General features: G+C 50.7%; 1 protein-coding gene across 11 annotated transcripts in view; it reads left to right on the top strand.

Annotated features, from left to right (window-relative positions):
- Positions 1-22161, top strand: part of rbfox3a (RNA binding fox-1 homolog 3a) — a 549809-nt gene that overhangs the window by 495022 nt on the left and 32626 nt on the right. For 9 of the 11 annotated variants that reach the window (XM_064323100.1, XM_064323093.1, XM_064323094.1 and 6 more), the window contains 3 exons: positions 1816-2067; positions 11644-11784; positions 19955-20008. In XM_064323100.1, coding sequence (XP_064179170.1) covers positions 1816-2067; positions 11644-11784; positions 19955-20008 — 447 coding nt within the window. The remainder of the gene's footprint in view (positions 1-1815; positions 2068-11643; positions 11785-19954; positions 20009-22161) is intronic. The other 2 variants (XM_064323097.1, XM_064323099.1) reach the window with 1 other exon arrangement.

Consider the following 22161-nt stretch of genomic DNA (forward strand, 5'->3'; position numbering starts at 1 on the left):
TGCCCTGAAACATGATATGATAGCCCTTTCCCCAAGTTATTTCGTTTGCTGGCCAGCACTTATTTCCCCAGCCATTTCCGAGCCCAGATGAAAAACCCGACCCCAAAAAGGTTCCAATTTTAGCTGAAGTCACGCAGCTTGACAAAATTTTACTTTGAAGGGACAAATTAACCGCAAATGAGATTCAAAGGCAGGTTCCTTCCAGCTTCCCCCTGCAATTCAAAATACAATAGAGACATGTTAACTGAGGCCAGGGAGAATCTGAACAGCTTTGACATACAGTAAGGAATAGTCCCAGGGGCTGGAATTCCTGCAGGTAATCTCTCTCAGTATTTAATACTGCGGTTATCTGGGAGGATAGCTTTCCTTGCTCCATGTCTTCTGTCTGTCATAATTTGCTTTAAGGGCCGTATAGTTATAACACTCTATAAATATGTTGTTACATATTAACTAAGAATGACTGTGCTTATAAGTGCATAGGAAGTGCACAGTAATTGGGTATTTTGATATCTATTTTGGTTTTGGGTACATCACTTAGTTAACTGTACATTTTTAAAGCAATCATTTCTAAATGATATCACTTGCTTAATTTTTTTTTGATTACCTTTTTACCACCTCCTCACTATTTAATTGCTAACTACTGAAAGTCATACATGGTTAGCACTGAATTTATAAACAAACCTGTATAAACAAAACCTGAAAATAAAGTGTGACCATCTGCAGTTAACCATGGTAACAATATGTCAGAGCTTAAATGGATATTTTTGCCCTGATGCTTCTGTACTGTCCATGTTTGCATTGCTTATCAATTGACAGTTTAGAGCATTTTCACCTGCTGCTGCTTCTCTGTCTTCCAACATTCATTCTGGAGCTGCTCTATTAAAAAACCTATCCTTTTGAATATGTCGAAAGATAATTGGATATATGCACTAAACTGCCATGTGTATAGCCATCATTATCACTATTTTCCATCACCTTATTAAAGAATGATTTATAATAAAAAATATATATCCCAGCAAACAGAGAGAACGCACACCTGCATTGTGGGACCAAAATGTATCTGTCTGTAATCTGTCCAATGGAATTGGAGTGTGTGAAGTATTTAGCCCTCTGTAAATAACATAAATTCAGTACCGAGGCCAAGCTTCTTCACAGGCAGTACGGAAATATGCAGAATTACAGGTGCTTTTATGCTGTAAGCAGTGCTAAACATAATCATGAGGATGACCTGCCGTATGAATATTTACTCAACTTTTTACGTAAAACAACCAATCATCTTGAAAGTGTACAGCCAGTAACACGCACTCCATTCGCATATTTTTGAGATAATCGGCTGCTCTCATTGCGTAACTCTGTGCTCCTGCACAGGAGCAGGCATCGCCAGGTATCGGTTTAGAAAGTAAGGCTGTGGAAAGTTCCCTATTATTCATTATTTGAGTGCATAGAGGAGAGTTTTTGGTCACTTTTCTGGAACGCTACCCTCTCTGATATGTTGACATAGCTTGGGAACCTTTGCTACGTTTTCAAGTGTCGCTACTCAACACTACCTGGGTTTTCCTCCAGTTTAACGCTGCAGAAAACTTTTATACACGTACATCTACGTCTCCAGGAGGCTCTCCTTTTTATATTTTATGAAGTTATATTGTCTTTATTATTGGGCTTTTTCAGACAAAGATAGCCAATCTTGTTATTGCTTTTGTTATTTTTCCTTCTTATCGTAATTTGAACTTTATTGCAAAATCACGGTCGTTAATTCAGCCTGAACGAGAAAGACGTGGAGGTGAATTAAACATCGATTTCTTTCCTCCTTTTTAGGGTAACCAAGAGGCCACAGCCCCCCCAGAAGCGATGGCCCAGCCGTACCCCCCCGCCCAGTACCCCCCTCCTCCGCAGAACGGAATCCCAGCGGAGTATGCAGCGCCACACCCCCACCCCACGCAGGACTACACGGGCCAGAGCACGGTGCCCGAGCACGCGATGACCATCTACACGCCCACACAGACACACAGCGAGCCGCCGGGCACCGACAGCAACACGCCGTCCCTCACCGGCACGACGACGGTACCGGTGAGCCTCCGCCTCGCGCCGCGCGCTAAGGGCTAGCCCCCCAGGGGCTGTCCATCACAGCCCCGCCCCCCGACAGGACCGCCCCGCGGCAGGGCCAATCACAGCGGGCCTGCCCACTACAGAGCCACCTATCGCAGGCCAAGACCCACACTGTGTTGTGACCACAGCTGAGCTAAAGTTTCCAGCTGAAAGCACAAAGAGTAGGTCGCCTGAGAAAGTGCAGCTATGCCCAGAGAGTTTTGTAAAGAAATGTGTATATTTTCCAGACTAAATACAACAAAAAAAAAATGCTACTTAAAAGGCGCAAATACATTTTAATCAGTTTTGTTTTATTGTTGGGCATAGGCAAAAGAAGAAGGAAAACACTGTTTATTCTTCTGGAATTGCAGCGAGAGAAAGCAATTTCTTCGGATTTAGGAGCCCTTGCAAATGTGAGGCTTTGAAGTGGTAGGGCTAAAAGGAGAGAGAGAGTGAGAGAGAGAGAGTGTGTGTGAGGGAGGGAGGGAGGGAGGGAGAGAGAGAGAGAGAAAGAATAGGTGCACTTCCAGACAGGACTCTCTCCTCTGCCATATTTTCAATTTGCTGTTAAATTTAATTTACGCCCGTTTCCCCCGCTGCTGTCTGAAGCCGTCCTCAGCTCTCAGGCTTAATGGACACCTGAGAGGGGCGGGAGAGGGAGGGAGGCGCGTGAGCGTCTGACGGAGCGGCGGCCCGGCGCGTTTGAATTTATAACAGGCCCCTCCCCCCCGTCGGCTCCCGCCGCTCTCCCCTGCTTTGCGCGCCATCCCTGCCACATCCCGTTCCCCGCCCATTCCGATTCGTTTCATCATCGCGCCCGCGGGCAAGGAGAAGCCGCGCGGCGGCGGCGGCAGCGGCGAAGCCCCACTCTTCTCCCAGAGCGGCGATGGGGGACGCATCGGAAAAGTGCAGCATAAGCAGAGGGCTGCTCCCCGGGGGGGTCGGGGGGGGGGGGGAGAAGGGCTTGCGGCGGCGCTCTCCTGGTTTAATGACAGCCTGGTCTGTTTGCTTTGGTGTCAGGCCGCCAGATTTGCCTTTGATTGCGGCCCCCGATGGGAGAGCGGCTGGCGACCAGATCAGCGCCTGCCATCGCACCGCGCTCTCGCTGTTATCAGTGTTTTTTTCTTTAAGGGTGATGGCTGCCGTTAGAAAAGAGAAACGAGCAGTTCTGCGCAACTTCTAATTCCCTTCAGGTTATTACATTTGATAATGAAAGACGATGGGGGTTGGAGAGGGTGGGGGGGGGCAGTGGGAGAGGGGCGGGGGGGGTTTGGGGGGGGCGAGTGTGTTTTGAGGTCTTGAGTCAGGACGTTTGACAGTGTTGTCCACGGATAGGCTTCTGAAGCCCGCTGACAGCCGAGTTCAGACGCCCTCACTTGAAAGCGCCCACTGAGCAGAGCCACAGAACTTTCCTTCAAATCATGTGGGGAGAGAGGCCTGCTGGAGAGAGAGAGAGAGAGAGAAAACTGCCTTTTGGTATCTCTAATTCAAATAGTTGGAGACTGCGGGTTCGGGTTCCATGAGAAACTCTTCTTTTAGTTAAAAATAAACTTGGTACAGTTAATCCGCACTCAGCATATGCCGCTGGATTTTGACAGCCCCATAGCAGGAAACTGAGGACTGTCTGAAATGGGGTGTAATTATAGTTTTTGTAGACTTAAACTGTCATCTCTGCTGTACACTCCACTCCCTTGCCTCGGACCTGGCTCTCTGTGGAGGTTAATTTGCCTCTCATGGTTGAGTTAGGCTCACAGTGAATCCCTACAGTCACCCTGAAACGCTGTACAGCGCATGAGAGCCGCCTCACTGCCATCACCGGGGACCTGGACGCTCCCAGACACCTTCCTGGGCCCTTCAGATCACTGCAGTTTTTCTTTTTATTTGCCCGTGTCAGAGTAATTGCCCCTTAACGACTGATTTGGTCTTCAGATGCTGGTCAAGCGCATTGACCGAAGTGCTGTTCTACCCGTGGTTAGACGCATTCAGGAGTAACTGACACCGGGACCCTGCCTATTTAGGGCCATTAAGTTATCTGAAAGACTTGCTCAGGAATGGGCCCTCTCCTCTCACACGCCGCTGGCAGGTGACAGAAAGGGTTTGTCTGCTGCTCCTTCCGAGGGAGAGAGGGAGGGAACGGGGAGAAGAACAAATAAAAAAATAAAGCGGCTCGGTCTAATCCCTTTAAGTGAAGCGCCGGTATCACCCTAATCGGATGTAATCTACCTGCTTGGCAGCTTTCCAATCAGATAGTTTCAATTATGTGGTTGTACTGCCATTCCAAGGGGAAAAGTGCTGAGCAGAGCACTTTGGAAGTGATTTGCAGATAACACTGAATGAGTATGTTAGAGAAATGACTGAACACGAAGCGGGGTGACTTGGCTGAGCTAACAGCCTGCGCGGTGGCGGTGTCTCCCCGCTCGCCCCGCGACAGCCGCGCGGCGGGGTGGGGGGGGAACGGGGGTGCCGAAGGTGGTCTTGTATGATAATGTTCTGGCAATTATTTCCCCGAGCGGCTTCGCTGCTCCCCAGCTCCTCGGAACATGGCGGGGAGAATCAACGCCGCGCAGAGCGCGCCGGGGAGAGGGAGGCGTCCGTCCCACACAGGACACAGGGAGCGATAGCAGCCAGCCTCTCAGAGAGAATTATGTGTGTGTGCGTGTGTGTGTGTGTGTGTGTATGTGTGTGTGTGTGTGTGTGTGTGTGTGTGTGTGTGGTGTGTGTGTGTGTGTGCGTGCGTGTGTCGTGCGTGTGTGTGTGTGCGTGCGTGCGTGCGTGCGTGTGCGTGTGTGTGTGTGTGTGTGTGTGTGTATGCATGCGTGTGTGTGTGCGTGTGTGCATGTGCATGTTTGTGTGTGTGTGCGTGCGTGTGTGTGTGCGCATGTGTGTGTTTGCAAGTGCTTTGTATTTTTGCCACACATCCTTCAGATTTGTGTGCATACATTTATTTGTGTGAGTGCACACGCCACTGTATGTCCATTATAGTCATCCCCAGCGTTAAAGTCTGCGTTGATGCATGCAGTAATGCCAGTCCTTGTCTGCGTAGGAGCACCAGACATTTACAGTAGGTGAGTAAAGTGAAGAAGATCAGAATAGTAAAACGGGCACCCCTGTCATTCTGTAAATCATTCAGCACATCCATAATGTCCACCAGCGACACATGTATAAAAATTTGTTAGAGTATGCTCTAGGCTTCAATCATGGTAATGGGGATTCATAAACCTTTAGCAAGGTAATGCACAGACTGATCACTGATTTGGGGATCTTTTTTTAACATCCCATAAAACGTCCTCCTCTTTATGCCTTTATCATAACCCAGCGCTGGCAGCTCTAGGAATTTGTCTTTGTGTCCCAATGTTTACTACTGACTGGGTGATTGCAGTTTTTCTGAGGGAATATCTCAGATTATGGCTGTGGTAAAAAAACAGGCGGAGGTGGCCGAAGGGGCCCGGTGAGTCTTGCTGTCTCACCGCAGCGGTCACCAGCCGGTAGCCGGACGGCTCCTGGCCTAGCCGCCGCGACGAACCCACGCCAAACCGCCAAGCTGTAGCGCGGGATCCGCTTAAATCGCACGGTGATCCCGTGACCCAAACTTCAGGTAACCAGGATGCCGCCATCTTGGCATTGTAGCGAAAGGGCCATGGGAGGGTTACCAGTCTCCCCACCGAAAAAAAAAAGGAGACTTTTAATTACTTTTCAACTCTGCTCTGGAAGAGGAAGAAGCCCCTTGAAACCCCATCTCTGAAAAGACAGATGCGGCGCATGCTAGCTGCAATATAATTAACATGCAATTAACACAAATTAAAAGGCAAATTGCGAAAGTGAAACCCCTGTAGAAGGCTCCTTAGCGGTGTGAAGGAGGGAGGCTGGGGGTGGAGGTGGCGATGGGATAATTAGATAAAAAGCCACCGCGCGGGCCCTCCACTCAAGTGCTCAGTGCTCAGCGCCTCATCTCCAGCTCTCCACAAGAGAGAGCTCCGCGTTCCCGAAGTGGCTGGGGGGAAAAACAAGGATGGCTTGAGGTTTGCGTGTGTACGCGCGGGCGCGCGCGCGTGTGTGTGTGTGTGTGTGTGTGTGTGTGTATGTGTGCGTCCGGGCCCTCGCGGGTTCCTGATGGTGGCCAGGCATATTCAGCCCCCACATCGCAGGTAGAGTGCAGTCTGGCTGGAGATGAGAATAACAGCCTCCCTGAGGAGGGCACAGCATGCAGTCTGAAGTGTACTGCAGGTACTGTGCGTGTGTGTGGACTCCCCTAGCACACATACAGCATAGTCACGCACACAAAGCGGGGGACTGTGATGGAGGCCTCGCTGCTGCGCTGTTACCTGGTAAACTTGATGTATTCCCCCTTCCTGGCCAGTGGGAGCTGCTGTGAGCAGGGCGTGTGAATGGCTGATGGCACTTTTATGATGAACGATGGAGAGCATGTGCGAGGTTCGGGCCCAGGAGCCGGAGGATCTCCCACACGGGGGGCCGGGGGGAGCGGGCGCTCGGAGGGGTAATTACCGCTCTGTTCTGCCCATCTATCTGCCTGTGATCGCCCCGCCCCGGCCACGTCCCGCTCCGGGCCCCACCGCCACCAGACGGCTGAGCCGCGATCCGCCGATTCGTCCGGCGGCCTGGAAGAGCGAGGGGGAGGGGCTGCCGCCGAAACCGCCGCTCCGTCTTAGCGGGGCGCGAGCGTCCGCCCGCCCGGCTGTGCCCCTCCGACGATCGATCGCCCCGGCGCCCCGCTAAACGCTCGCCCCGCACGCGTGCAGAGGGGCCCTCGCCGTTCAGCTCTCTGCGCGTGCCGCGCGTCGCCCCAAGGCTTTCTGGGACGGCGTGCGACCGCCCTTCTCCTCCGCTGGCGTGACCGCGGCGGGCGGCTCTGGAGAGAGCGGCTGCTCCGGAGCGGGACGGGCGCGCCGGCCTCCTCGCCGCCCTCCTCTCCGCCCCCGGCGTGCTCGACCTTCAGCGCGCCGAGCTGGGCGGAGCGACGGGAGTTCAGCTCGGGACGAGCCCGCAGAGAGGCCCGAGAGAGAGAGAGAGGGAGCGCCGGCCTGAACCGCACACATTTAGGCTGGAGCGCAGCAAATGAATGGAGAGAAAAAGAGATGACAGGAAGGGCATCCTGTGCCTGAGGAATACTAATACCGCGCTCCCCCATAAACATGACTGCGCTGTCCCGGGCTGTTCTGCCTGCTGCGCTGGGCGCAGGGGGGGGGGGGAGGGGGGGGGGCGGTCAGCTCACAGTGATAATGGAGCAAATGTGAAAGGAACACGTTGTAAAACAAAATTGTCTAATTACGGCAATGCGAGCCAACAATAGCTCCAGGAGAGCACCTATTATCTCTCCCAATTATGGACACCCAAAAAAGGGGATTTTTAATTCTGGATTCATTTTAAGATCATTGACTCCCCAAGAGCTGAGCCAAGAGCGGAGCTCACTGCACAAACCGTACCTAAGACCAAGCAGCATGAGAACAGCGCTGTGCAGAATTAGAATGCAGTGTCTCCTATAGAGGAACACAAATGCAGGAACACAGTTTGAGCACAGTATTAAAAGTCTTTACGCCATGACAGCCCCTCTGTCCACAGTGAAACATAGCCACTGAGACTGCCTGACACAGGCCCAGGAGCCCTGAAGGAGCAGAACAGGCATTGTCCTGAGAGAACCGGTTTACACTGGGACCCAGCGGACCGGTCGATGGAGCTTCAGTTTGTCATAGGACTGAATGTAAAATGCACAAGAATATCTGGGAAGCTTGCTTCTCTAGACAAATCTGTCCAACCGGACATAGACAAATTACCCTGCTTAGGGGAGAAGGTTCTAGGAGAAGGTTCTGGAAGAACAGTATATAGGTGCCTTCTACAGCCTAAAGGCCATATGTGACACGCACACGCACATGCACACTCACACACGCACATGCACGCTCAAACACACACACGCACATTAAATTTTAAAATGTCCTTTTTTTGTTTTGTTTTCTTTTTTTAATGACTTACTTCGATTTCTCCCTTTCGTGCTGGGCATGTTCAGTTTTTTATTGTTGTTTATGAGCGAAAGGAGAAAGGAAAAAAGGAGAAAGAGAACGCTGAGAAAGCTGGAGGAAATGGAGAGAGCAGAGGAAGGAAGAGATTGTGTGTGACAGACACGGGGAGGAAAGAGGCGGAGAGGGCGAGCGAGTGAGCTCACGGTTAAGTTCTATCAAACATGCAGCGCAGCATCCCAGACAGAATGATGGTGACCTGATAGCAGAGGGCGAAGGGTAGACTGCATGGGAATGGGCTGGGGAGGGAGTCAGACCACCGGGCGGAGGAGCGCGGCAGAGAGAGCGGGGAGCGAGCGGAGCTCTGCGCTATCGGGATCTGACCCGTCTGATTGGACGGGGGGCCTGGCGTGGCGGTCTGGGCGAACGCCGTGTTCCTCTGCTCGCGCCGTTCCGCGGCGCGCTAGCGCAGAGTCTGCTTTTTAACAGGAAGATAATGTCCTCAGTGATGGATGGAAGGGATTGACTCAGAGGTTTCCAAATACCCTTTCATTCTCCAATACCTGAACCCCCCCCCCCCCCACCACTCCTCCACCCCACCAACCAGCCGCCCACCCCCAGGTCTCTGACAGAGCGTCAGTGCAATGCATCACCCTGGAGCGCACGCTGTGTCCCTCTAAGCTTGCTTCAGCCACTTAACCCCTCTCACAGGAGCACATGTCACACTGACAAGCTCCCTCCCTCCGCACACCCCCCACCCCCCCAGCCCCATCCCTTCACTCCAGCCGCTAATCTCCCTTCACCACTGGGGACAGAAGCTTTGTGGGGTGGGCTGTGGATTCTCTACTAGGGGGTGAGGGTTGGGGCCAGCTGGGATGCTGGCTGAAAGTGAAGGTGTGAATGGGATTTTGAAACAAAGGATTTGTTTCGCAAAAAAAAACGTACGCTCCCAATGTAGATCATCTTGGATGAGCTAGAACCGCAAAAACAAATAAACGATGACAATTTTAGCAATGTATATGATTATGATGATGAGGGCAGTAATGATGGCAATCATCATCGCTATCATGATGCTAATAACGGTTTTGTATTAATGATAATGAACAATAGGAATGAATGAGTTCATTTCTTATCAGGGAAATAGTTGGGGGTGTGATGAAGGGAACTGTGCAGTCTAGCCAGGGTGCGATTATCAAACAGTGCATTGTAGTGGATTAAAGTGGGATTGAACTGGGTGCACTGTGTGCGTCTAGATCTGCCCTGTGTCTTGTAAAGCTAATCTGTGCACAATAGTCTTAGAAAGCTACTCCAAGTATTGTAAAGCCACAGTGTATGTAGTAGTACTGTAAAGCCACTCTGTGTTCAGCCATCTTGAGCCAGTCTGAAAGCAGTAGTTGTATAAAGCCAGTCTGTGTGTTAGTTTCGTAGAGCCTGGTTTTCTATGATAGTCTTGTAATGCTGTACTAGCTGCATTAGTCTAACAGACCAGCACCATTTGCTATAGTCCTGCAGAGCTGCAAACTGTGCAGTGGTGTTCTAAACAGTGCAGTGTATTATAGTCTTGTAGCTTCAGGCTCTGTAGAAAACTTGGGATGTGTGCAGCAGTCTTATTAAAAAGCAAGTTCTAATTGCTCATCTTGAGCAGTCGACAAGAGAGACCTCCATGTTTAAGAAGTGGCTGGGGAAAAATAAGGAATGACGTGATGGTCTTGTGGAGTCCAATGGTGCGTAGGCTGTGTGGGAGAGTCCGTGGTGTCTGTGATTGTCTGGTAGAGTCCAGTGGTGTGTAGGCTGTGTGGGAGAGCCCGTGGTGTCTGTGATTGTCTTGTGGAGTCCAGTGGTGTGTAGGCTGTGTGGGAGAGTCCGTGCTGTCTGCAGTTGTCTTGTGGAGTCCAGTGGTGTGTAGGCTGTGTAGGAGAGTCCGTGGTGTCTGTGATTGTCTGGTGAGTCAGTGGTTGTAGGCTGTGGGAGAGTCTGTGGTGTCTGTGATTGTCTGGTAGAGTCCAGTGGTGTGTAGGCTGTGTAGGAGAGTCCGTGGTGTCTGTGATTGTCTGGTGGAGTCCAGTGGTGTGTAGGCTGTGTGGGAGAGTCCGTGGTGTCTGTGATTGTCTGGTAGAGTCCAGTGGTGTGTAGGCTGTGTGGGAGAGTCCGTGGTGTCTGTGATTGTCTGGTAGAGTCCAGTGGTGTGTAGGCTGTGTGGGAGAGTCCGTGGTGTCTGTGATTGTTTGGTAGAGTGTGTAGGCTGTGTAGGAGAGCCCGTGCTGTCTGCGGTTGTCTTGCACAGACCACTCTTGTTGAGCCGGGCTATGTGAACTGCAGAGCCACACTGCGTACTGAAGTCTTTTAGTCTTATATCTTTGACCTTGCAGCTCCTCAGTGTTGCTGGGAAGGAAAACATTAGAGACTCTTGTTCAAACAGTGTATTGTGTACTTAGCTGAGGAACCCAATCTCTCTCTCTCTCTCTCTCTCTCTCTCTCCCTCTCCCACCCTCCCTCTCTCTCTCTCTCTCTCACTCCCCCCCCCTCCGTCTGCGGACTATGAAGCAGTCCGCTGGCTGCCAGAATGTCGCTGCCTTCAGCACTTCTCTCTCATTGATCCTGCTAAGCCCCAGAACTTTAGCTGACATCATCTTTCCGTCCCACCTCCCCATGTTATTCTAATTCATTATGTATATTAACTCCTGAAGCCTGTGTTTTTCTGTCTGAGCTGTTTCTTTCCTGGCGTGTTTTTTTTTTCTTTTTTTTTTTTAAATAAAGGATTTCAGAACCGAAAACATTGAAATGTAGCTATCAAATGATACACTCCGTTGTTTCCTTATGACATAACATTCTCTTCATCTACCCCTTATCCTTGAGAAGTAAACAGAGCCCTTAAAAGAAAACAGTTGCATAATTGATTAGGCTGCACCTTTAAAATGGCAGGATCATTTTAACTGGAATATTTTTACTGAGTAACTCGGAAGCTCCCTTGGGTGTTTCTGGTCTTTATCTGGTAATTGGCACATTTTTCCCCCCTGAAGTGCTGTACCTCTCAGCAGTAGGCTGGCCGTACCAATTCCTCCTTGAATAGAGAGGTGGTGGTTGCGGCTCTGGCTGTATTTATAAAGGCGTTCGTGTGAGGGTGAAATAAATGGAGGTTGTCACAGAAAGCAGCTCAAAGGCATGTCATTCATCCGGAGGGGGGAGCGTCGCTGCCACTTTCCGCTCGTGATGGACAGATCAACACATGGGCTTTGAGCCGGAGTGCTGTTTGAGCTTCTCCCCCTCAGGTCTTCATACACGGCGCCAGTAATGAACCCTTTAGTCTAGACGTGTCACAGGTTTTTAAATCTATATCTGCACCTTTTGACAGGTCCCTTAATCTTCCACGCTACATACAAATGTTGAGTAAGTGTAAGGAATTTGTAATACATGACTATGTGGGTATGAAACTATAATATATGGCTTGTGGAATTTCACTTCCTGTGGAATTCAAGAACTCTGCGGCTAACAGCAACGGTGCTTCCTGATGTGACGTGATGGGGTCGGAACTGACCCGCGGTGGAGGCGGGGCCTAACGAGCGGCCTGTTTTTTGGTTTCCCCCCCCAGCAGGCGGACGAGGTGGCACAGACGGAGGGCTCCCAGCAGCTCCAGCCCTCGGACTCCTCAGAGAAGCAGCAGCCCAAGAGGTTACACGTCTCCAACATCCCCTTCCGCTTCCGGGACCCGGACCTACGGCAAATGTTCGGGGTGAGCCTCCCAAACGCCGCCGATGCGCAGGAACAGAGTCGCTGCGGCGCGCGCGCGAGCGGGGAGATACGCACAGAAAACACAACCCTCGTTTGGAGCGTGAGGAAGCGTGTTGTTACCGCACACCTTCGCCGCTGTCAGCGCTCGTCCGTCCGCCCATTCTTTGAACTAAAAGGTTAAGTGCCTTTTTGGGAGCTCTCAGCGTTCATTAAAATTGCATATGCTGGTGGTACCTCTTAAATGATTCACACCTAACGCCCCGCGCAACCTTGCTCCGGAACAGGAGAGCAGCCTCGGAGTCTTTTAGCAGCCGGCCGGTCATCTTTGCCGATGACCGTCCTTTGCCGTTCGCCCGCAGATGTCGGACGAGCTTTTTTCGGTGCGCGCATTAGCCGCATATTTGATTTTACGCCTTGAATTATAACTGCTGTGCTTAATTTGGGAGCGTGCAGCATTGAGGGATGAATATTTAATGGGAGCTCCTCGGTCTTTCGTGGCAGGGCGCTCTCAGCCCGGTTTGTGGCAGGTGTCCGCGGTAGCTCTCCCGGACCTAACCTGACAACAGCCCAACGACCTTAGTGAAGGATACCCAGCGCTAAACACGCCTGGACCTGCACACAGTCTCCTCATCATTACCCTGCGCGCCTGCATTTTCAGACGCAGCACGTGAAAGCGTCGCACTGCTTTACTGATGGGTTTGTTCGGTGTGTTTTCGGAGTCCTGTTGCTGCCAGTTCTGATAGATTGTTACAGAAAATGTGAATATTATCAAATTGCCGCTGCGATGCAGTGATCTAGCACTCCCTGTAACTAACCTGACAGTACACAATTCGGGCTTCACCTGTTTAATTTCTGATTAACTGACAGCGCGAAACAGGACGTCTGTTCAGACAAAGAGTGACAGCTTGTTGCCAGATGATGATAAAAATCACGCGGTTGGACTAGCTTGTTAAGATCACGATGTTTACCGGTGGTGTAGTATAGCAGACAATAACATTTAGTATAATAGTGAGTCCAAGATTTATTCTCTACTTAAACCCTCAATAACATCTGTTGCCTATGGTAGTTTATCGTCATAGAAACCCATGGAAAGTGCGGCTTTGCTCTTTGAAGCTCCCCGGCGTTGATGTGAGGAGAGCGCGCGGACGAGGAGGATCGCAGCGGTGTGGACGTAATTAGCGGTATTTCTCAGCGCAGTTAAAAGGGAGTTCCTCCTCATTAGCTCCCCGCTAGGTGACAGCTCCGCCAGAGATGCAGGTGCTGGGGGGGGGGGCCGTGGTGGGGTTCAGGATTCCAGCTCTCCGGCGCCTCCGTGGAGCCCCCCCCCAGGCGCCGAGCGCCACGCCGCCATTAGCCAATGTCACTGAGGGAGGGAGAGAGAGGGGGAGAGAGAGGGAGGAGAGGGAGAGGAGAGGGAGAGAGGGGGAGAGAGGGAGGAGAGAGAGGAGAGAGAGGGGAGAGGAGAGGAGGAGGAGAGGGAGAGGAGAGGAGAGGTGAGGAGAGGGAGAAGGAGAGGAGAGGAGGAGAGAGAGGAGAGGGAGAAGGAGAGGAGGGGGAGGGAGAGAGAGAGGGGGGAGAGAGAGAGGGAGAGGAGAGGTGAGGGAGAGGGAGAAGGGGAGAGAGAGAGAAGAGGAGAGTGAGAGGAGAGGAGAGGAGAGGAGGGGCAGGGGGAGAGAGGGGTAGAGGAGAGAGAAGGGGAGAGGAGAGGCGAGGAGAGAGAGAGGAGAGGGTGAGGAGAGTGAGAAAAAGAGGAGAGTGAGAAGGAGAGGAGAGGGAGAGAGAGGAGAGTAGAGGGGGAGAGATTAGAGGAGAAGGGGAAAGAGAGGGAGCAAGAGGAAAGAAGAGGGGGAGAGAGAGGAGCAGAGGGGAGGGAGAGGGAGAGGGAGAGGAGAGGAGACGAGCAGAGGGGAGGGAGAGGGAGAGGGAGAGGAGACGGATCAGAGAGCCTGTGAGGACGGGGTTTGCTGCTGCGTGGGGCTGGTCCAGCGCTGCAGCTGGATTCGTGTTGAATGAGCTCAATCGATCACGGGGTCAGAGGGTCAGGCAGGCGCCCTGTGTTGAGGCGCGCAGGCCTGCGAGCTACTGCAGCCCTGCTCTCTATCCTAAGACCAGGCATTACAGCTCACCAGGAGAGGGCTATCTCTGTCAGACTGCGTATGGGCTTTCTGTCTGTCTGGGCTGTGCGAACCACAGCCGCACGCACCTCACAGATATCATCTTCATTGGGGAAAAAACACAGGCTGTTTAAACTCTGCATTAGCCTTTGACAATTTATTCCAAGAAGTCTGTACATAGTATATATTACAAATAAAAATGGTCTAAATTGGTAAACAACACGAAAACTGAAACGTACTTTGTAGATAAAACGTTTCACATGATTAAATAGATGGTCCTGGTGAATGTCGCTTTTTTATTTGCTGAAGCGAAATGAGCACTGAAACTAATTCTAAGCAATATGTATTGTAATATGTAAATCATATGTTTGGCATGTGTGGGTTTTAGTGAATGCGCACCTCATTTGGAAGCAGTGATCACATGATTTTGATCTGTCAGTAATCGGGAAGTGAGTCAGGAAGCTGGCCTTAGAGTGCTTAAGTATTCTACTGTACTGAGGATCTAATCTCTGATTAATTCAGCTTTATTTCTATTGTTTATTGAAGATCTATTTGGATCCAATTATATTTCTCAGGGCAAAATTCATAGTGCCATTCTGTGTTCATTGCCTCTGGAGTTAGCATGTATTTAAACTATGCAAATTTATTTCAACTGTCCAAATATACCACAACCAAATTCTGAATATGCAACTTAATTCAAAGGTAGATATATTTTAAATTATGCTTAATGTCAAGGTTTGCAGAAAATAACACCAGACAGAATCTCATCTATTTTAAATCTATACATAGATTGGCTGTTTATCTTTACTAGTCTCACTTTGTTATGGGAAATATGATAAACTTATTAAACCTACGCCTTTAAACATGTCTGCCACCTTGACACTGTTCTCAATTTTATTTATTTCCTAGAGTTTCTTTTTTCCCAGTTTACTATTCCCACCACCGGACTGGGGTCTTTGGAATTCAGATCGGTTTCTAATTAGCACTCAGGCTTTAGTTTGTTTGTTTAGGGGAATTGTGCAACTTATGGATGTATTATGCAAATCTCGAGGCCTGTCAAAGTTTCCCCTTCCCCATCGACGGAACGGGCCCAGGATAAATCGTTGGGGGCTGAACTGGCGCTTCGCTACAAAGATCCCATCAGCATTTCGCTCCGGCGCACAATGGGCTTCAGCCGGATCATTGTGCGCTCCGCCTTCCTCCTGGCTGTAATTGCTGTAATGTGCCAGTGGCTCGATGTGCCATTACCGCTCTGCTTGAGCAGAGGCACAATGCAAACAAAAGCAATATCGGGACATTATAGCATTCAATGGTGCAGCCCACTGCAGGTTGATAACACACAGGCCACCGGTTCTCCATCTGCACACACACACATGCACAGGCGCACACACACACACACACACACACACACACAGCACAGTGCACAGGCGCACATACACACACGGACACACACACACACACACTCACGCGCACACACACACACACATGCACAGGCGCATACGCACACACAGGCGCGCACATACACACACACACACACTCACGCACAGGCGTGCACAGGCACACATACACACACGGACACACACACACACACACACAGAAACACACTGGCACACACGCATGCACACGCGCACAGAAACACACTTGCACACACATACACACGCGCACAGAAACACACTTGCACACACACACACACACACATAGAAACACACTTGCACACACGCATACACACACACACAGAAACACACGGCACACCGCTGCACAGCGCAGCACATTGCACACATACACACGCGCACAGAAACACACTGGCACACACACACACACAGGCACGCACACACACACACACACACACACGCACGCACAGAAACACACTTGCACACACACATACACACGCGCACAGAAACACACTTGCACACACACATACACACGCGCACAGAGACACACTGGCACACACGCATGCACTCGTGCTGCTCGGCTAGCTCCAGTCGATACGAGCCTCTGCGCTCGATGCAAACAGAAGAGAATGAAATCTGAAATGGAGAATAAATCCAATCGGATGTGGCAGACTGGAATATTGCAGCAGTGTGGACGAGTCGAGGTGTGTGGGAGTTCAGCAGCGCAAAGACAACAAAAACTTTGCACTCATTATCAGTCCTTATTTCAGCTTAATTTGTAATTAGAAAAACACATCTAGGGAAATTACAACAATAAGCATGAGGTGTTAATGTTATTTAGTAAAATAGTTCTCAAAGTACCGGCTTTTTGTGCAGCTCGAGGACATGTTTAGAATGTAACATAATCTCATGGCAAAATACTTAGATCTCCTGATCTCTGAGGTAAATTCAGAATTATTATTTATTGCTTATTTGTTTTGCAGATGACTTTGTGTCAGCTCACATCATATACCCATCGAAGGAGTTTTAGTGATGTGACTCTGGTTGAGCAATGCTGATGCTGTTTCACAGACGCATATATAAATGTTTAATACAGTGCAGGTGCTCGGCGAAGAAAAAAATAGCAAAGAAAGGAAGAGCATACCAGCACACTGCAGGTATGTCACCAAATGATTTATGAAACTCTCCCTGTGAGCACTGACAAGGTTTTGACCACTCCTTCTTAGTCAAATGGTGCCACACCTGGGATTGGACCCTTCAGCCTTCTGGTTGAACTGCCAGCTCTAGCCGCTGTGCCACGCCGCGCCCAGGAGAACATCCATCCACAGCCCCGCGAGCCTGCCCTGGCTCACTCCCATCATGCACCGCTCAGCCCCAGCTCCGACACAGAGAGTAAAGAGGTCTTCCGGCATGGCGGCTCGCAGGGCTGTGCTATATTGGAGTAATTAAAGAAGCCCCCTTGTAATGTGTGGCGCTATGCGACGTGTAATGGGGCTGCTCGTCGTCCCTTCCCCGTGTTTAATAACGCCGCGCTCGGAAAGCCAGCTGCGCGAGGGCTCTTCCCATCACACCGCCAGAGTGGGGTTCCTAAATGAGACACTACATCACCCGCACACCCTCCATTACCTACCCTATTACCTGAGAGCCTCCTCTGGAGCATGCGTCTCTGGATGGAAACCTGCAGGGAGTTTTATATGGGTGCTGCAGGGTGCCATAGGGTGCCCCTAATGTCTTTTTAATGACCTCTGCATATTTTAATTGCCTGCTTCTATAAACCTCGTGGATTCCAGGTAGCACCTAGCTTGAGCTGTAATTTCTTGTTTTCATCCTGAAGATGGATTGCGCGGTGGAAACTCCCAGAGTTCCTCCTGCTTTCGCTGCTGCCGTCAGATCGTCTGCAGTTTGCCCCTCGATGACATGAATAGCGCCCGATGCAGCCTCCTGTCTCTATCTCTCCCCCCCTGCATTCAGCGGCCTCGCGGACGGTAATTGCTGGGCACGGCCCGCGGCCTGGCAGTGATCTCCGTTTTTGTGGGCGTGTTGCTGCAGTTGTTGGGGTTGAGTGAAAGCTGTGATTACTGGCGTGCGGGCGCCTCTCTGCGTACCGTAAACACGTCTTCCCTCGCGAGCGTGTTTCACCAACACCATAAACCCGGCGGGTTGGGTTAACGCAGTCAGTACCCGCGCGTTTTTGTTTAGAACGAATCGTCCCCCCGTATGAAAGGATCACGCTGGGATGTAAATGGCCATGCCTGATTTAGCCTCGCGTGTAAACTGCTTTCATTTGAACAAATTGAGGGAATTATGTCAAGTAGCAGATGTTTGGTCGAAGCCGTAGAATTTGAATTGGGTGGGAGGAATGGCGGGGAGGGGGAGGCTCGCTCCTTCGCTAACCTGAGTGTGGGGGGAGGTCTCCGTTCGGAGCGGGCCCGAGCTCTGAGAGGGGCGGGCTGCCCGGCTCGGGGCGGGCGCCACCGCCCAATCAGCCGCCCCGCCCGCCCCGCTCGCGCCCGGCGCTCCCGTTGGCCGTGTAAGAAGATAAAAGCCGGCTCTTCCTAACCTTATTAGTGACCCAGCCAAACGATCAATCCCATTGAGCGCGCTGTGCCTGGAAGGCCCATTTCTTCCCTGTTGTGCTGAAATGAAGCCGACGCGGACTGCTTGACAGGGTAATTAGTTTTAATGAAATAATGCGGCCATTGTAGACAGCAATTAAAACCCGCTTTCATTCCACTCATTAGAGGAACTTAAGGTTTGCTTTCATTCCACTGTTTTCTAATGATCTGAAGGCAAACCCGTTAAATTGAATACTTAAGCTTGTTAACCCCTTGAGACCACTGCAGTCGCTTGCACAGAAACAAGGGAAAAGAGAAATGTACAAACAATCACTTGTTTGTCGGCTCTGTTGGTTTCTCATTTAGGCGGCTTCCCGCTCTCTCGCTCAGCGGGGGCGGCGGGGGAGTGGTCTCCTCGGCCACATTTGCGTTGGCCGCACTCCCGCTCCTGTAGGACAGGGAGGAGCCGGACCCCTCGTCGGGACGTGGAGCCGTCCTCCGCCCCCGTGTCCCCTTCCCCCCTCCTCCGGGGGTCGGTGTTTGTGGGAACGCTCTTCAAATCCGCTCGGGCACGTGCGGTCTTCCCGGTGTTTGGATTCCTGACCTTGCTGCGCGCCAGCATGTTTAATTATTTATTGAAATAAACTACCTGATTCAAGGTCCTGTTATGAGCGCACCAGGGCCCTCATTATCATAAGGCAAGCAGGGTTAACATGGCCGAGCCTCTCCCCGCACGGGGGGAAGTGTCTATCACCCCGTACGCGGCCTGCAGGCGGAGAGAGGCCCCGCCCCGCCCCGCCCCGCCCCGCCCCGCCCCGCCCGGCCGGGCCTCGCCGCCGCCGGCCCGCACACTTTCGGGTTCTCTGAGGCAAGGAGCGGGGCCGGGTCATTAGCATTATCAATGTTCCTCGGCCATTCCAAATGCCAATACTCCAGCAGGACCAGCCGCTCTGTAGGAGGCTTGAGTTTATTACATGCGACGTTTCACAGCACACACACGCTCGCCAGCACGGATTCATTTACTTCTTCCTTTTTTTTCGTGGAGGGAGTGGTCAATGCCTTCTGGCTAATGCTAATTAGTTAATAAAAAAGAGATATTGGGCATTCTGTGGTCGTTATAATGACAATCTGATAATGCGGCAGAATTGAGAGGAAACCGCTGCAAAAATAAAAGGCGGTGTGACAGGTAATTACCATGATAATATTTGTCACGGTGATAATAAACAAATGTATGGTTCATCATTAGCAATAATGGCTGTTCTCCGTTCAATTTTCCCTTTTAATTGAAGGAGGTGTTGTGCTTTAAGCGGCTCTGAAAGTGCACACGGCATCCTTTTCCGCCTTGCTTTGTGCTTGGGAAGGCTCATTCCTCCGAAAAACAGCAGAGAAAGGAGTCTAATGTCCACCATTAAGTTCACTGATGCGTGCGCGGCACCGCGGTCCTGTGTGGATTTCCGCTTAATATCCATCCACCGCACCCCGCCGCTCTCAGAGCACTGCTGCGCTGTTTACTCGCCACACCAGTCAAATGATCGCATTTCTGCTGCTGATATGTACATGTGCGTGTTTTATACCGGGATGTGTGTGTACAGCTGAAATTATTGACTTAGGACTGCCACGTGGCCTTTGCATCCGTCCCCAAGGGGAATTAAATCTGATACCTTTTAAACGCTGCAGCACACTTAAAAGTGTACACTCTGCATTTGTCTGTGTGTTTCATGCATTATTACTGATACATGCTCAATTTACTTTCAGTGCACCTCAGCACAACTCCCAATCCACCGGCTCTGGCAGTTTTCTCTGCACCGTTCTTGTTTAAAATTAACGTTTATAAATGTTAATGAATTACATGGATTTCTCTGCTTTGAGAAGGGTTCCAGTGAATTGGGGAAATGACTGCAAAGCCCTTTTTTTATTACAAAGAAATGTGATTTGAACAGCCTGTTGTGTGCCGTGGAATACACAGCTTAAACTGGCATAAATAGAGCAGGATGTTCTATTTTTGAAAGCGTTACAATCAGGCATCTGAGCCTCTTCACAAAGTGCAAACGTGACATGTTCTAATTATTTTCTTTCTCCTTCCTTTCTCCCTGTCTCCTTTCTCTCCGCAGCAATTCGGGAAGATTTTGGACGTGGAAATTATTTTTAACGAGCGGGGCTCCAAGGTAAGTGAGCTGGCGCCTGTCGGCCCGCCCCTCTCTCCGCAGGCCTCTCCTCCGTGTGTGTGATCACTACGGGGCGTGTGGCTCCGCCCGGCTCCGGCGTCTCGCTGGCCGTCCTGCCGCCCGTCCCCTCGGCGAAGCCGCCCGGGCGTGGGGGGCTCACCTGGAGCACAGACCAGAGCGTCAGCCTCACAGCCTTCCAGTTCCGCGTCTGTGCTGCGGGGAGGGAGGGAGGGTTAGCCTAACGTTTTTGACCCAGCAAGCAGAGGCAGCTCATTCGCCCGTGTCTGTGCTGTGGTGAGGGAGCGTTAGCCTAAGTTTGTCTCGCAGCAGAGCAGCTATTGGCTGGTCAGTACTGCGGCGAGGCTGGGTTAGCCTAACGTTTTTGACCCAGCAAGCAGAGGCAGCTCACCTGCCCGTGTCAGTACTGCGGGGAGGGAGGGTTAGCCTAACGTTTTTGACCCAGCAAGCAGAAGCAGCTCATATGGCTGTGTCAGTACTGCGGTGAGGCTGGGTTAGCCTAACGTTTTTGACCCAGCAGGCAGAGGCAGCTCATCTGGTGTTCAGTAGATTCCTGGTGGCGCCGGCTCATGGGGCCTGTGAGCTTGGGCCTGAGGTTCGAGGCCCGAGGTTCTGAGAGCCTGTTGCTGTGCTCCTTGGGGTTCTGTCAGTCTGTAGCGATAGCCTGCACTGTGACAGGAGGCTTTCTCCAGACGTTTTTCACGCGGTGACCTCACAGGTGTGGGACCCTCCCCCCGGGCACGCCTCGAGGCTCGCCCCCCTCGTTCCCTCTCCCGGGTTCGACTCCCTTCCTGGACAAGATTGAGCACCTGAGAACCTGTCGCCTCCATGGGAACAAGCTTTTATTGTTTGTGCCCGACAAAGCCATTACCCATGATGCCTCTTCCGCACCCTGCTTTCTATATAATGAACCTACCAGACCATTAATAAACAATCTATTTTCTAAGAAGCTTTTGCAATTTGCATTCAATATGTTTGTCTCCTTTGAAAAATGGTGGCTCCACTCTCCATCCGTGTAAGCTAATTATTTGTGCATGATAAAAAAAAATAAAGAGGGTGAGCACAGTAGCACAAAATGTCAAAAGGATTAATTTTGCCCTCAATTCCGTTTTAAATTTATTTTTTATCTTTTTCTCCCCAAGGACGGCTCCTGTGTTATTTATGCCAGACGTTGGGCTGGAGATCCTGTATATGCATATGAGATCGCGCTGCTCTCCGGCACACACATGCATTATCTTCCAAAGCAATTATCAGCCCATGCTTGCGCAGTGTATATAAACTAAAAGACTGGGACTTGTCCGACACACTTGTTCGCCAAGCATATCTAATGGCTCGCGCCCGGGTATCGGGTTTAGGCTACAAGTCCCCATAACTCACCAGTGACAAATCCAAGAGGAGAAGTGAAATGGACTTTCCCTGGTGGGTGGGAGCGGTGTAGAACAGCAGCTACTCGGAGAGAGCGCTTATGGAAAACGCGTCTGGATGGATTTCTCCACCGTAAATACGCTTTCTCCGTCCCGTATTAATTACCAGCGTAACGAGAAGGGATTTCTGCCGCGCGTACGGACCGCTGGCTTAGGGAGAACGGCATTGTGCAGACAGATGTTTATCCAGGATTAGGCAAACTTGAAGTGACTGAGCTTTTAAAAAAAAAAAAAAAAGACGTGAAATGCTTTAGAAATGAAAAAATCCCTTGTTTTGCATTGTGGGCTTTTTTTTTGCAGAATGATGATTGGCTGATCCTTATGTAGGTTATGTTTGAAAGTTTTTTTTGTTTTTTTTTTCCTGAGGGGCTACAGATATTCACGGCAAAGTTTATTTTATTGTTTTCTGCACTTAACTTGTCCGTGTGCGTCATTGAGTTTTAAATTTTTGCAGCGCAGTAAATATACTTGTTTATTGTAAAGGTCATTTGTCCAGTCATTTTGAATAATTTATGTACTGCATGCTTCAAAAAAAATGCTTTTGACTGATACAACAGAAATGTAACCTTCTAATTTTAGTCTGGGGAGAAGCTTTACCAGAGGCTGGTTTGTTAGTGCTGGAGTGTCAGGTCATATCACTAAACTGCTGCGTTTGCCTTTCTCTCCTGCTCTTCAGATCTGACCATCCTCTCCTGCTAGCATTTCACTAAC

Source organism: Anguilla rostrata, chromosome 2 (assembly GCF_018555375.3).
Source record: "Anguilla rostrata isolate EN2019 chromosome 2, ASM1855537v3, whole genome shotgun sequence".
In the NCBI taxonomy this organism is placed as follows: domain Eukaryota; kingdom Metazoa; phylum Chordata; class Actinopteri; order Anguilliformes; family Anguillidae; genus Anguilla; species Anguilla rostrata.